Genomic DNA, 16396 nt, shown 5'->3' with positions numbered 1-16396 from the left:
GTTTTTTAGGTGTACCTGCTCTGGCTTTTTTGGTGTTTAATTTTCTATCTATTCTGGCGAATCTCATTGCTCTTGGTGTGTGTGTGTGTGTTTCTCTTTGACATTTAATTTTTTTTTTCATTTTTAGCAGTTTCACTTGTGGTTTTGGCACTTCTTTAAATACTTTAACTATATTTATAAGTCATAATATGTCCCATATTTATCTTTTCTTTTTTTTTTACTTTGCAATCAATTTTGAAAATATTATTAGGTTCCAGATCAAAGCATTGAAATCTGGACGCTTATAAAAGGCTTCTAAAGCTTTTTACTCAACATCTATTATTTTACAACAATGATTTAATTTTTAAGCTGCATGTTTAGGCCAAATTCCCAGCAGTTCATTAAAGAAACTGAGAAGCTCTGTTTCATTTATGTACCATTCACATAATTGATCTAGTCTCAGATCAGACCTCAGGCTCCGCTACAGCCACCCACAGACATCAGAGGGCGGTGGTGGGTGGACATGCAGGCACAATCCAGCTTTCTGAAGATCTTCCTTACAAATAAGCAAATAAAGGATCCCTGGTGCCAGTTTATCTTGGGGAATCCAATAGTGGTCAGTTGACAAATGTCATTATTATTGATTGCTGTTTTCTTTGAGCTTGGTTAACCAGCCATGCCTGTGAATAAACGCAGGTGTTCTGACTGGGGGATTGTTATCTGATCATGACATATTGAGAGGACTGCGTGGGAGTCCTCTAATGTCTACAGCTATTGTATTTTTCGACAACTACATTGTCATATCTTCCACACTACCAGGTAGCTGCACTGGTGTTTTAAAAGGTTAGCAGGGGTGTTTCTAGAGGAATTCTAGAGTAGAGCAGTTCTAGAGTAGAGCAATTCTGCAGTGTGTAGCATGGCACCATGGACCAGGGCTGTATGAATCCCCTGTTGCCATGGCGAGCACAGGTCGCCATGGCAACAGGGGCTCCAGGTGGCCAACACAGGGTGGCAGGAAGTAGAGCGGCACAGTTTGCCGCTTCTCCTCGGATTCTGTTGATCTCTTATCTCTACAGATTTTCAACATCTCAGGGTTTGTGGGTGAAGGCAAGATATCTGACACATCAGGAAGTGTAATGTTTTTTGTTTAACACGTGTGAAGAAATGTCATTTGTTGAGTGTCTCATTTATTTTTTAATCTTTATTTAACATTTTACGTAATACAGAAACAAATAACATACATCAACAACAGATAAACAAAATTTCCTGAGTATAAAAAGATAAACCACTTTGAGTATCTAATAATCACACATTTCCTTTCTAGTGGGGATCCCGATCACTTATTGTTAAGCAATACATATTAGGCTCAATTTACAAAGATGGGATCCATTACTATGTGTTTTGCGCTTTTTTTTTTTTTTTTAACCATGGGAAATTTCCGATGCTCAATCCACTAAGGGCATTAGCGCACACATGAGATTAATTTATTGCACGTTATATTTTACCACAAACTCGTGTTTATTGCTTTTTTTTTTAGCACTGGTTATTGCTTCTTAAATAACCTACATGTTAGGCTGCAACTATAACCTTCACTGAAGTCTGCATTTTGTATTCTATTTTGTGAGATATAATGATGACTGAAGAGAAAATTAAGATTTTCCAGTTAAATTGCATGTAAGTCAATTTCCACATGCTTTACCATATGTGTAGTATATAATAGCAGTAAAATCATGGGCCATATACCTTAATTTTGATTTTCTGTAAGTTGGGCACATGACCGTTATACACTTACACTACACACTACTCCAAGTCACTATGTAAGTCATTAAGTCATTATGTAATTTTTAGGGGAAGCACATTACCAGCATGACCATGTGACCTTGTCACATGACCATTAGTAAATGGAAAAAAAAAGATAATGGCATCAATGTTTGCTTATTTACATTGACAATGTGTCTTTTTTTCCACTTGTATCTCCCCCCCCCCCAATATACTAATAGTCATGTGATCGCCCCGCGGAGTTCACTTGCAGGAGTACACGTTTATGTTTGTCAGATGGCCCCAATCACAGAGGAGAAAAGAGGAAGTAATCCACTGTCCGTCTTGGGCTCCATTCACACATGACCGGTTTTCCTGCGCATATTCGTGCATACGAATATGCATGGAAACGCGCTAAACATAAAAAAACTATGAATTGCAATGTGCATTGTTGTTTTCACTCGCCAATTGCGAGCGGGCGAGTGGAAATTTTGAGCCCTGGTTGAGGCTATTGCGGCGGCCACGCAGTATGAGACCACGTGTCCCCTAAAATAGGCTAAGTGCAAATTTGTGGGCGGATTCCGCACAAATGTTACCGTTTGCACAGTTTCGTTCCACGTGGAAACCGCTACCGCTATGTGTGAATGCAACTTTAAGGCTGGTGCTGCCCCAGATGACTTGGAGAGGTGTCATGTGGAAGGGATAGCTTGGGAGAAAATATATATATACAGTATGTAGTCCTAGCTAATGACTGTAGATTTGTGGGTTCACTGGCACTTTTAAATTATTTTACGTGAAAAAGACCATTTGCAGAGCTGAGTGGTATTACAAATAGTGAATTGAACTTTCTAAGGAGGAAATTATCCTGGGGAAAAAATAAGAAATTAAGTTAAAACGCAAACAACACACGTATTTTTCCTTCTGATATTTATACAGCTCTATATAAACAATATATTTTCCCTGTTTTTATGTTGCTGTAAGAATATTCATATAAGTTGATTTTTGTCATTGCATATATTTTTAGTGCATAAATACTTAAAATATAACTGCAAGTGTCTGCATTGAAAAGGTCATTGACAAAACAATCTGTTGGTTTATGAGTACTAAAAACACATATTTTCCATCCCTGTGGCATGTGCAGCAATATATCTTTATTTATGTGCAGTGAGTTATCATTCATATCATAAAGCCTGTGGTTCCTCTCCCTATTTCCCTGTATACATCTAGCTGCTGCGTTGCAGTGCATGACCTACATGTTCCACGGGTTAAATATGACTAAAATTAAAGTAAGACTCCATTTTCCTCTCACTGGTTGTATAACAATGACTTGCAGTGAGTCAGTAAGCGCCAGAGAGATTGTCTGTCTCTATAAGTAGCAGTAAGCCCAGTTCCCACATCAATTATTTATTTAAACATTTTCCATATGTAGTAAATCATTTTGCGCTCCTAACACAGCAGGAAAGACTGACTAATGGCAGAATGATCTTACATGTATGTATTCACTTCTATAAAAAAAAAAATCAAGAATGAAATGTAACTGCAGAAACATGCGTATTTAAAATGTTTATATACGACTTATGAATACAGACATATTTACATCTTTTATTTAAAACGGCTTATATATATATTTGTTTTTACAAATCTGTCTACATTAAACTGAAATGCTTTTGGTTACTGCACTTTGCAAATTTAATTTCTCTTTGCATTGAATTATTAAAGGGACACTATAGAGGTTTTGGTCAATTTTAACTTCTTACAAATTCATAGACTACTCTTTCATTTTTCAAATATATATAGATATATATAAACACACAGACAAGTATTATTTAATGTGTAAGTTTGACTTTCACTTTGCCATTGTGCAAATCTGCCTCTTCCTGGTCCTTCAATGGTATATATGTGCATGTGTTTACTATACAATATATATTTTTTTTTTTTTCACATTCACGAAAGGGTACCGCAAATGTAATTGTGGTACAAATGAGACAGATCACAGAATGTACCGTAATATGACATTTTATTCACAGTAACATTAGTTGTTTCATATATCACAATGCTTAAACTAGAAAAAATAAACAAAACTATATTAGTTTTTAGGATAGAAAATAAAACCATTTAGCAAAACAATATTGTCAAAAGAAAGCCTTGTCTGGGCAGAAAGAGATGATGTATGTATGTATCACTTTAGTATGGTGAGACAGAACCAAAGGATTGCAGAATCAATGAGCCAATAGATGAAATGTAATAATGATTTCATAGATCCATAAGACGTATACGGCAGGATCTGAAGGGGCTATTTAACTCTTTTTCTAGGAGTTTTTTCAATGATAATTGCTCAAACCTAGAACAAAGGGACTGAATGTCAGGAAAACTGAATGAATATGGCTCCTGCATTGTTGATTTGCTTTCCCTGACTGAAATGTACAAAGACAGAAGCCAGCAGGAAGAGAAGCGACATTTTAAAGCAGGAAATAAAAGGCAAAGGAAATACTAACATTCATAACGTAACAGAAGTGCGGCTTTTTGCCACAGAGTTCTTTGAAGAAGGCTTTAAAAAGTGAGAACTTGAAGGATGTCTGTATGCAGATCCCATCGGAGCTTATAACAAATGTATCTTTCTTTCATTTGAACACTGTTTATGAATGTGTCGAGAGACTCTAAAGCTGGCTACACACGGACTGAATTTCAGCAGAAATTGGCCACAGTTTGATTTATGGATGGCCCTATCGCCTGAAAAGAGTTGATCATTACATTGATTTTTGCCAAAGGAAAGTGTTGTAAAATTGTCTGACGAGCAGTGTTTGCAGCCAAGCACTGCTTGGGTATTCTGACAGCGGTGGGCGCCGCTATCAGAATTCAAAGGGCACAGCGGGAGATTCATCCATTGACACTGTTAGCGTGATTGAAGAATATGTCAGATTTGTTTAATTCGGCCTCACAAGCTAAACAAAAAAATCTGTCTGTGTGTACCCAGCTTATTGTGATTTTTGTCCAGAGTCTACCTATGTGCTATACCACTCAAATTCTACTTAGACAGAATCCAGCAGGTAAGCACACACAATTGGATCTTTCATAGTGCACTTGCAGATCCAACAGCTTTATTGAGCCTCACCATGTCTCCTGAAGATTCTCTAAATTGTATTTTTTTTGTTGTACATTGTTTAAGATATAACAATCCCTTCCCCCCTCCCCATAAGGCAGGATGGAAGATACATCCTAACAAGCTATTACAGAAATAGGAAGATTGATGATTTATCTACATGATCATCCCCCAGAGTGAGTCAGACAATGTCCACCTGTGACTTGGGTCCTTTTCTAGCTCCATTTCTCCCTCTTCTACCTGCCTTGCAGACCCTTCATTCAGTAGTAACCGCCAGAGAATTGGGGTTCATGTCAGCAACAATTCACTTCTTAGTACAAGTATTTTAACGTTTTAGTGCATGCTGAGCTTTAGGGACATAGGACAACTCTGAGGCTCCAATGGTGAGATTTTTTCCCCCCCCAATTCCACAAAGCTCTTTTGGAGGTCTACCTCTGTGGGAGCTAGCTTCCCCTCTTACAATATTATTATTAGTTGCAAGGTACTGTATAGCAAAAACATCATTATCATTGGTTATATTTATATATACAGTATATACAATAGCATAGCCCTCATTGGCTTTTGTATTGACAGAGGCATGGTAAAACAAAACTAATTTACAGATGACAGATACAACAGCAGAATTCTGCATAATAAATATCTATTAATTACCATCTGTGTATCTTTACCTTAGAAGAGGTCATGAGGCCAAGGGAGGGTAAGTAGTACACGTTGGTGCAGAATGAATGTGGTGGTTGGGGTATGGAACAGGTTAGTAGGTGTGTTGTTGGTTTGTAAAGAATAGACAACTGCTCTATTTGTTTTAAAATTGAGTAATCAATTCCTGTACAGAACAGAAACCCCTTTCCATTAGCCCATCCACTCTGCTCACTATCTGATCATATCATATGGAGGGCATGCTCTAGTTTAAGGCTACATAACCCAGTGAACTGTCCATATTAATATGTAATCATTTATTCTACATTACAGTAAGAACCATTGATGCAGCATAATACCAACATTTGGCTTGCAGTAATTATGGCTGTTGGGCAGAACAGAGAATTCAAATGGTGATAAGTCACCACCAGATTTACAGACATTTATAAACTGACTTTAAGTGAATCAACTTGCCAGAAATTGCCAAGATCAGAAATATCTGTTTCGGCGGAATGACCCATAAGTAAAAAAAAACAACAAATCTTGTTTTGGTTTTGTTTTGCTAGTAGTTCTCAGTTTATTTGAGCTCAGACTAGAATCTAAACATAATGTCTAAAATTAAAGGCTTGGTAGCACATCACCTGACTTGGGAGTAAAGAGTTTGTACAGGAAGTATTGCAAAAAGCAGAACTGTGATCTCAGAAGATTCAGATTTCAGTGCTTGAAAATCCCTTTTCTCTTTGGTAGTCAGAATGTCTGGAACATGTAAAGATTTTAAATGACCTTTAGGCACAGAGGGAACGATGAGACTGCTTTGTGTAAGTATGGGAAGCCCCTTAAAGTCATTAGAATTGCAAACCAAAAATCTGTGCAGTACATTCACATATAATACGAGTAAAGATAACAACTCTAATATAAAAATAAACAACAGCCACAAAATGAAAGCGGCCACAATTACACCATGGAAATAGCAGCTTAATAAAGCTCAGGTCAGTATTTCACCGTCCGAGACACTTCGAGGTAATAATTATCTCCTAAAGAACACAGGAAGCCCCGAGGCTGAACACGGTACAAATATGAATGCAGAGATACAAGGCATCCACCAGGCAGGCACCAAGCCTCCTCGTATTTCACAACATGCTACAGATAATAGGTGTGTCAGTCAGAACTTAACCATTCATAGAACTGTAAATAAACATGTCCATGGTGTTCTGGATGTACTCAAATTTACTCAATATGTATCTGAAAAAGATTCCATAACATATATGAAGACACCATTTGTATTTTATTATTACCTCGCAGCAACCAATCAAACATCGGTCAAAAATTACTTCTGCAATGGTCATTTTTCAGTACTGGTTTGAATTCGGTTGGGTGATGACCGCGATAATAGAGATATTTCCACAATAAAGGAGCTTTTGGTTTTCATGAAATTAAAAAGAGGAGTTGCCATAACTTGATTTTTTTAAACAATTAATTGAACAATGAAAGCTGAAATCAACAATGAAAAGCTGAAACCTTCCTTTTACCCTTTTCAACTTTTTGTAAAATATTAGGCCCATTTTGTGTCTAGAAAACACTAAAAGAATTTAGTACAAACTCCCCATTAGGCAGGAACAAGTGTCACCTCCTGTTTCAGGGACAGCTGTATAATTCTAGATTTCTTAGGATTTCCTCTGTGACAATAAACAAGAAAAAAATTGAGATGGTGTATCTCAACAGTGGACACACACAGCAATAAAAGCCTGACAGGGGTTCTAATTGTTATCCAATTGGTACCCAAAACTGGCTATATATGGCAGGATTTCATTCAGTTTACTCAAATGGCCAAATGCATATTAGCACTCACAAAATGCATCATACAGGACTTTTCACAATGCATTAGAACTCGACACATTGGTGGGAAAAGGTCATGCAGTAAAGAAAGTTTAGGTGTCTGATGTGAGCAAGACCTTTTACTGTGCGTTCATATAGTGCACAGCATCCCATACTTATCTATCTTTAATACTCCTACCATCAGTCTAAACCATCTGACAGCTCTCCAAATCTCTTAAGAAATGTAAGGTGGCTCAGAACCATGATAATCCCTAATATAAAACAGACACAATTTTATGCAAGAGCCTGAAACAATGCTAGTGCTTCTGATACTACAGGTTATCATAGACCAAAAGTAGTATGCAAAGATTAGCAGCCAGAAGGTGCCTCATAAAAATTTAATACACTAACAGAAGATTAGTATGGGTAAGCTTTTTGTTATACCATATACCACTTAGGCCCCTTTCACATGGGCGGTCCAATCGGGTCTGCCTTTCAGTTTTTCAGGTGGACCCAATCGGATCGAATTCTAGTCTATGGGAAGCCGTGTGTAAACAGATGTGTGTACGTTTATACCTAGTTACCACCGACTCTAGTCAGGTCTGGAAAAACAAACTGATCAGTTTTGATGGACCTGATCGTGCTGGATCGGGGGTAATCTGATGTTAAGGGACACAAGTCCATTTACATCCGATTCCCCATAGACCATCATGGGGTCCGGTCACTGCAGTTTTTTCCTCCATAACAAGCTGGGGGAAAAACTGGACGGACATGGTGACATCCGATCTGTACCGCTCCAAGTAGGAGGGGATCCGTGCATGGATCCCCCCTGATCAGCCCATGTGAAAGGGGCCTATCATTTATTGAGGCTGGCAGCACAATATGTCAAAAATTAAATTAGAAATAACTGGTTAACTGGCTTTGCCATATTCAAAAAAAACTAAACAAAGATAATAAAAGCTCATATCTGAATCATTTAGAGGATTTTTATAAATAAAAATACAATTCCTTCAAGGTGTTAAGTGGAATGTTCTGCTTATCACACGATTAGTTTCAGTGTGGTGAAACAAATCCTATACCCTTGGCAGCTCTCTCTGTGCAATCATCTGAGTTGAAACGCTCAGTCCCACACACCTAATAATATTGCCACTGTTACCATATTCCATAAAGTGTGAATTGACACTTAGATTGAGCTTTGCATTCCTAATATCATTTTCAAGGACAGTATTGACTCAAAAGTGGCTGCAGTGCAGTTACATTTTGGCTGCAGTTGGCTCACACAATAACTCCACCAGTGATCATGATTTAAAAACGTTAAACTACTCACCAAAAAAATATTTAACATAAGGACCACTTTTTATAAAATTAGAGCAAAAATGAAGCAGTTTGCTAATGGAAAACAATCATGTTTTATTTTTCAAATGAAACAAAAAAGTTGATTTAGTTGTAAAAGTTTTCCAGTTTTCTTTCCTATACACATTGTAAAATAACCTCAGAATGATTACTGATAGCAGAACTATTATTGTCTGAGAATATAATCATCTTTTTTTTTTTCACCTTATATTTATCCTGTGTTACTTCTCTCTACGCTCTTTCTAAATACCAGAGCTGGGCTATGTTTCGTTGTAAATGTACGCATGGGTTAACTGGCAGTGTTCGTAGCAGCGATTATTTGTCTTCAGGAAATACACCCACGAAACTCATGCTGCGAACATCTATTCCCTTCTGACTGATGAATTGACCTGGTAAAAGAGAAAAAAATACCACTGTCTTTACAGTAAACAGAAAATGCAGCTTATATACTAAACATACAAGCATTTACAAGTAGTAAAAAAAAGTTATTGGGTAGTTAACAATTTAATATTTAAGTTATTAAAGTTATTGCTGATTAAACTGAAAAGCCACATTTGTTCTGGTTCCAGACTAGATGGAAAAAAATGTTTCAGGAAAAGAAAATCTAGTTTCAATAACTCTAAACGGGTATTGCTTCTTAAAATGTTACTTTTTAGAGTAAAGGTATATAAATATCTATTTGCTGTCATACATATATTAAAGGAGAAATAAGCAATTTTTTAAGGAATTGCCACACAAATAAAAAAATAAAAAAGTGCACCCAAAATAAGATGAACCTGTATTTATTCAACAACTGAAACTAATGTAGTTACCAAAAAACACGATAACACTGTTTTAACATGCACAGAAAACGGTAAGACCTGTAATTCTGAGCTTTGTGACCAGTCTTGTATAGCAAAGCTAAAGGGGACATGTTTGGGAAATACGCTCGGTGAGGAAATGCATAGTTTGCTTTAGGGGAAAGCTTCTTCTGTTTACACTGTTTTATCATTATAATTGGTATTGCATTGCTGTTTATTCTACACGGTTTTATGCACTTTTTACAACATACAGTTCACTTCTTTAAAAAAAATATAAAACATTCACCACAATTCAGGAAGCTATACTATTGTTAATTTCATCTTATTAGGCGAGCCTCTAAGATCAGGGGTGATTGAACACGCCCAGGGTATACTTTGTTTGCTGCTCTCCCCTCAGGCAGGTTAAGGATGTATTGCACTCGGATTAGCAAGGTAAGAAACAGTCATTTCCGTGTGCAGTTGCTAGCTTATTAAATCAATGACTGTTTTAGTGTAAGGGATTAATAAGAGGTGGTGTAGGGTTCAATTTCACTTATATAAGAGGTTTTAGGATGATTGATCCGATTATTATTATTATTGTGTTTATTTACTTTTATACAGGATTTTTGACGCTGTTACTGGCGTGGATAGATGTTAAAAAGATTTCCGCTTTGTCTTGTATACAACGATATTAAAGTATCTTATCTTTATCTGTGTAATAATGATCCTTTTAATCTGTAACAGAAAAAAATAAAGTGCTACAAATCTATATTCGTGATATAAATACCTAGTATACCTTTATACATGTGTGATCATCTTAAGGTGCCAATACACTTGTCAGATTTGCACAGTGTGTGGGGCTGTCGGCTCCCTTTCAGGCGGCGTTCCTCCATCAGCTGATGGAAGGTGTCGATCATAGCCAGCAGCCAATGAGTCGCCCACTCTGATCGGGTATTCTGACAGCTGTCAGCGACAGCTATCAGAATACAATGTAAACAGCGTCGACACGTTGTTTGTGTTGATGGAGGAATTGGGTCAATTTTTTTCGTTCAGCCAGCGGGTTGAACAGAAAAAATTGATAGGTGTATGGCCTTAGCTTCTCTCTCTATTAACACAGTGAAGGAGTATCATGTTTTATTCCTATACAAATGCAAAATATTTTGCAGCTCTTTACAACATTTATACCATAGCAGAATACAGAGTAACTGTTAAAGCATAAATACACTCTCACAAACATATTACTTTACCAAGTGAAAGTTACAAATGTTTTCATTGGTCACATGGCCTCTGCCATGAGTCTACTGGAAAGTGTCTGGATGTACCAGAACTCTCATCCTCCTCTTTGGCCCCATGCCAGTTTTATGACTGTTGCTGGAGGGAATAATAATTGCAAGCAAGAGAACAGTAAGGTGAACATTTTAGTACTCTATACCCTTCTCTAACCATTACATATGTTTTTTTCTTTATGTAATATGTAATATAAGTATAGTTCTGCTTTAAGAGGAACTTACAAAGTAAGAGGTTATTGAAAGTGTGATACACAGTGTTCAGCAGTAATGAAGTGGTACAGCAAACATTTTAAAGACCACTTGTGAGAAATAACTCTTCAAAACTGAAGAAGCGGAAAGAATGGTGTGTATGATAAGAGCTTGAATCTGCTTTACATTGGATAGCTATAAAATATAGAGTTCAAACACGTTGGTGTTTAGACAGTGTATTGTTGGAGATTATTTTCCCTGTACTGGCATACTTATGTAGGTATAAGCCCTCGTTCACACCTGAACGTTTTGTAGCGCGTTCTACGCTCGACAAACGCTCTACAAAACGCTCAAAAATATAAATCCCATTGTATTCAATGGTCTCGTTCCCACCTTGGCGTATTTCCGCCCGTCCCTAACGCGCTACAAAACGGCCCACGCCTGAAAAGGTACATGTACTACTTTGGGCCGTTTTGTTGCGCGTTTCCATTGGGATACAGCCAAGTAGCCTTCGGAAACGCGCATTTGTCGCACGACTTCTTTACCGCGAATCGCGGTTAAAAAAACGCACGACGATCGCGCATATGCAGTACGCCTAGGTGTGAACGAGACCTTTGTGTTGCATTTAGTGAGCAGTGCAACTTTTGGTGCAGTTACACTCTTAAGGTGCCCATACACTGCACGATTATCGTACGATAATCGTATGCGATCGGTTTTTCGTACGATAATCGAGCAGTGTGAACGGAGACGTGCGACCGTTTCTACTGTACGGTCGCACGTCTTCTGTCGAACCAGCATGTTCGAAAACCAGCCGGGAATCGTACGATTCTCGGCTGGTTAGAACGGTGCTCGGAAGATAAATGCTGAATGGGCCGGTGTGCGCACGCGCACACTGCCCGTTCAGCATTGCGGTCATCGGAAGCCCGCCCCTCAGGGGGGCGGGCTTGCGATGATCGAGAGTGCGATCTGCCTGTCCAAGATAGGCAGATCGTACGTTTTTTTAATCCCTTTACAACCATCGCAAGACTAAAGTCTTGCGATGGTTGTAGAGTGTATGGCCACCTTTAAGGTAGACACCTCCTGCTCATATACTCAACCACACCCAATCCAGCAAGGTATTCCCAACCAGGCCCCAACAAGCACTGTGTATTTGAATAGATTTATTTAGACTTCTGAGACCAAGCTCGTACTCGGAAGTCCATACAAATCGATTAGACATGTTTAGGCCCGGCTAGGAACATTTTAACATGTGACCATGCAATCGAGTGTGCAATATCTAAGGGACATGCGAGTATAGGGCTGCAGACCTACCATATAAGTGAAACTGCACCAAAGGTAAAATTACACTTTAATTATGCTGAATATCACTATAAGTACACTCTAAACTCTGAAGGGTACATACATATTTAAATAACAGAAAGCCCGAATCTTGACCAAAGAACTGACATAAATAAGCTAGGACAATGCTGAGTGGCTAGTCATGATAGAAAAAGGAGCAATAACTAAATGTTAAAGCCCAAATTTAAAACGAATATTGTCCCCCGGGCAGAGTTAAAAATAAAAAAGCATCTCTGGCTGGCATAATCATCTGCTCTCTGGTGCTGCCACCGACAGTACTTTTCTGTGCTACAAAATGTCATCAGTCTTCCAGATCAAATGATACCCAGCTGAGCACACACTGTATGTGCAAGTCTTCATGGACCCACTCCCTGAGGGGGTCCATGGTATCCTGCATTCAGAGTGTATTTGATGCAGAGAGTAGCGCTGATGTGACATCAGTGCTTCTCTCTGCATCATTCAGAACCATCCAACTGCAGGAAATGATTGGCAGAGAACCTTGCACATCTCATCTCTTGGCCTAGAAAATCGTTAGTATAAAAAATTTTTTTTATAAAGCATAAAATACAGCCGAGGGGAAGGGGCCACTGTGGGAGTGACTTGAAGAAATGTCACCAGCACACCAAAAATCCTTTCAGGATAACCATTTGTTCATTTAATAAGAACCATGTCAAGTAAAACAAGAGCTTTCAGGGACACGCATGGTCCCTTCATCAGGCTTAACGTCATTGTTAAGCCTGATGAAGTGACCCTGTGTGGCACCGAAAGCGCTTGTTTTACTTGACATGGTTCTTATTAAATGAACACATGGTTATCCTGAAAGGATTTTTGGTGTGCTAGTGACATTACTGCAAGTGATTCATGCAACTAGCGGTGCCTCCCGCAGTCACTACAACAGGGGTCGGCAACCCCCGGCACGCGTGCCCGGCTTGGCACGCGAGGCCACATCGGCTGGCACGCAAACTAATTTTTTTGCATTTGAGAGCTTGCTCGAGCCGGCTGTCAGATTGAAGAATGAGTTTAACTTATTATTAGCAGTACAACTATGAGTACAAAAACTGAAATTTGCTAATACCATGGTGCACTATTGTTCAATGGCACTCGGTTGTCTGTTGGTTGCAAAAATGGCACTCGGTGTGTAAAAGGTTGCTGACCCCTGCACTACAAGCACCCTCCCCTGCCGTTGGGGTATACGGTAAGGAGTGCAACAAGTTTTTCTATATACACTGTGGAAGTGAGCCTTGAGTTGAGCTTTAGCGGTCTCATTTAAATGTGCATATTCACAGTGGCAAAGGTAAAGATTTGTTCTCTAATATACATAACATTTTCACTGCAATATGGATACAGGTGCATCCACCATTGCAATGATATGCAACACATTGAAATTATTATAATGGCTTGCTCTACTGATATTCATTATGAACTGCATTATAAAGATTAATGATTTTGACATATTCAGTTTGGTTAATTTACAAAAGGAAACATGTTAACCTGATTGGTTGATACAACACACAGGGGGGAATTTATCAAAACTGGATCAGACAAAATCTGGAGCAGATTTGCACAGAAACCAATCGGCTTCTCTGTCTCATTTTTAAATCTTACTTGAGCAAACTGAAGAGGGAAGCTGATTGGTTGCCCTGGGCAACTGCTCCAGATTGTGTCTGCTCCAGTTCTGATAAATTCACCCCATGGTGTTGTTATGTGAATCCAGTATTTGTTTAATGTGTCATGGGAGGAGTAGTGGTTGTCAAACAGGTAGGCCATTAAATGAGGAGTAGCTCTATATGGGGGGAGTATGTTCATAATAGACAATTCTGTAAGGGTGTGCAGTCCTCTTTTTTGACTCTGTCAAGTACAAGTACATTTACTCTTATACAGATCTGCAATTTTCAGTTCTAGAGGTATTCTACTTTATTGTTGACTCTGATAGAGGCACATTGCTACTATGGCAGCTCTGCAGAATATGTCACAACATAAATGTGCTTCTATTACAGAGCCTTAAATGTTCAGCAAGTACTGATTGTGCAGCAGTGACCTGTTATGAAGCCCCAGGTTGCTTGCAGTGTTTGCTTTAAATCTAAGTAGTTCTACGGTCTGAGTGAGTCACCATAGAGTATATAGCTGTGTATCACGCTTACAGATCATTTTGTTTTTGTTTTACAGTTACTTGGGCTGTGCGAGCTGGTGAAAGATGATGCCCTGAAGGTAGTTTCCGCCTTTAACATCCCTGATAACACCATCCAAGCTCCCATTGCTGGCATTCCCAACCCAAGAGCTCCATGGGCATATTATCCTCAACCACACCAGGAAAGAGACAGCAAAGTGCCAAAGAAAATCAGTGCAAAGCTTTAACTTTTTTCAGGCAAATGTCATAAGGAGAAAAAAGTCAAGCCAATTGGCGCAGGCAGATAAATTTCAAGTTATCTTGCTCTTATCGGAAGAAAATCATTACATTACCTTTATAATAAAGACTTGATATTTTCTGTAATTTTAAATACTGAAACAATAAGCACAGCTAACAATGGTGAACTAAGACATGAGGACTTTTAATTTCATTTTTTATAGATAGATTTATAATAATAAACAGAAATGTAAAAATGAAATGAAGGTATAAATACTGTAACTGTAAAGAAAGTTTCTGTAAAAGGTATATGATATTATTAATGTTTTACTGTACATCTTGTATGACAGGCAATGTTTCATTCTGTATTTAAAAACTGCCATGGAAGTCTGGGGATTTTTTAAATGGGTACATCGATGTCAAAGAAATACATCATGGTCACAATGATTACGAATTAACAAGTGGAAGAGATAAAGCTGAAGTTCACTTTCCTTATGGTAACAGTGTAAAGTTCATTTATCTGGGGGACTGTACTAGACAGAATTACATACTTGCCTTATTTATCGCTCTTGCAGGCATCTTCCCTGCCAAATGTCTGGTCCTCCAAAGCTGCAGGAAGCAGCTCATACATTATCTCGTACAATGTAGGACCACCAGTCCTGACCGGAGTCCTGCTTCAATTCTCCAAGTTTTATTGGGTCAGCTAGAATTTTGTAAATGTTTGTCACTTTAGTAGAGAGGGTGAATCTACCGAGCAGGCCCACAGCAATATAAACTTGACCAGGATTCTAATCTGCCCCATCTCTATTGAAAACTGAAACGCTATTGAAAAAAAAAAGTTGTGATATATACACTTTAATAAATCAAAGTGTCTAAAATGAAACGTGGCCTGATTTTTATTAACTGCAGTCAAGCAACACACCTAGGTCACCTCCGCGCCCCCAGCCTGTCAATGGTCAGTAATCAATGCTGAATCCAGAGCAATAAACACAAGTGATAACATTGCATTTTATTTTCTCAATCATGTAACAGTTCCAGGGTGGCCTGCAGTGTTCCCTCTTAAGGACCTAACAGCCTGGAATGTTGCCCCCCAGCTTTGGTCCTCACATTTCTTGGCTCTGTCAGGTGTGGCCCCTCTCTCGGGTTTAACGCTGCAGGATTTAATTGCAGTTTGCAAGATGTTATGGGCCAAACTGCAATGCACGATATTCAGCCGTGTCTCGTCCTAATAAACCTCTGATGATCCCTATAGAGCAGGGGTGCCCATAAGGTCAATTTGACAGCCAGCGCCTCTCTCTCCCCTCACCGCTCGGCCTTAGTTCTGTGACAGCGGCTCTGTCCACCCCCCCGCCTCTGCTATGGAGAGCATGGGGGATCCAGAGGAGAAGCTGAGCCCCCGTGTGCGTGGCCGAGCTGCAGAGGATTGGTACATATCAGTGATATGTACCAATCCTCTGTGCAGGACAATCACTCCAGTGTTTGTAAATAACTGGGGACACATAGTACTATGTGTCCCCAGTTATGAATGAACAGGGTGTGATTTACATCACTTCCTTTTCATTTATGAGTTTTTCAATGGGGAGAAGAACTCTGTACAGAGGCTCGTCCCCATTCAGAAACTGGATGATAGTAAAATATTTTCTGAATGAATGGGAAGCCTCTGTGCTTACCATTCATTTAGAACAGAGGCTGTAGAAAAATAGTAAAAAAAAAAAATGTAAATAAAAAATGAAATAAAATTAAAAATTCAAAAAAAAAAAAAATTATCGTTTTTTTTTTCTTGCTTCGGGCGCAAAAGGAACTGGCTAGTGCTATG

At 38.7% G+C, this 16396-nt stretch overlaps 1 protein-coding gene across 1 annotated transcript in view; it reads left to right on the top strand.

Moving 5' to 3' along the window:
- ACOXL (acyl-CoA oxidase-like) overlaps positions 1 to 14864 on the top strand; it is a 273176-nt gene extending 258312 nt beyond the window's left edge. The window contains exon 19 of the mRNA XM_018573020.1: positions 14403 to 14864. Coding sequence (XP_018428522.1) covers positions 14403 to 14591 — 189 coding nt within the window. The 3' untranslated portion in view covers positions 14592 to 14864. The remainder of the gene's footprint in view (positions 1 to 14402) is intronic.
- Positions 14865 to 16396: the final 1532 nt, after the last annotated feature.

The sequence above is a fragment of the Nanorana parkeri genome, unplaced genomic scaffold (assembly GCF_000935625.1).
Source record: "Nanorana parkeri isolate BGI_ZX_2015 unplaced genomic scaffold, ASM93562v1 scaffold46, whole genome shotgun sequence".
Lineage (NCBI taxonomy): Eukaryota > Metazoa > Chordata > Amphibia > Anura > Dicroglossidae > Nanorana > Nanorana parkeri.
This window is presented reverse-complemented; position numbering and strand designations above follow the sequence as displayed.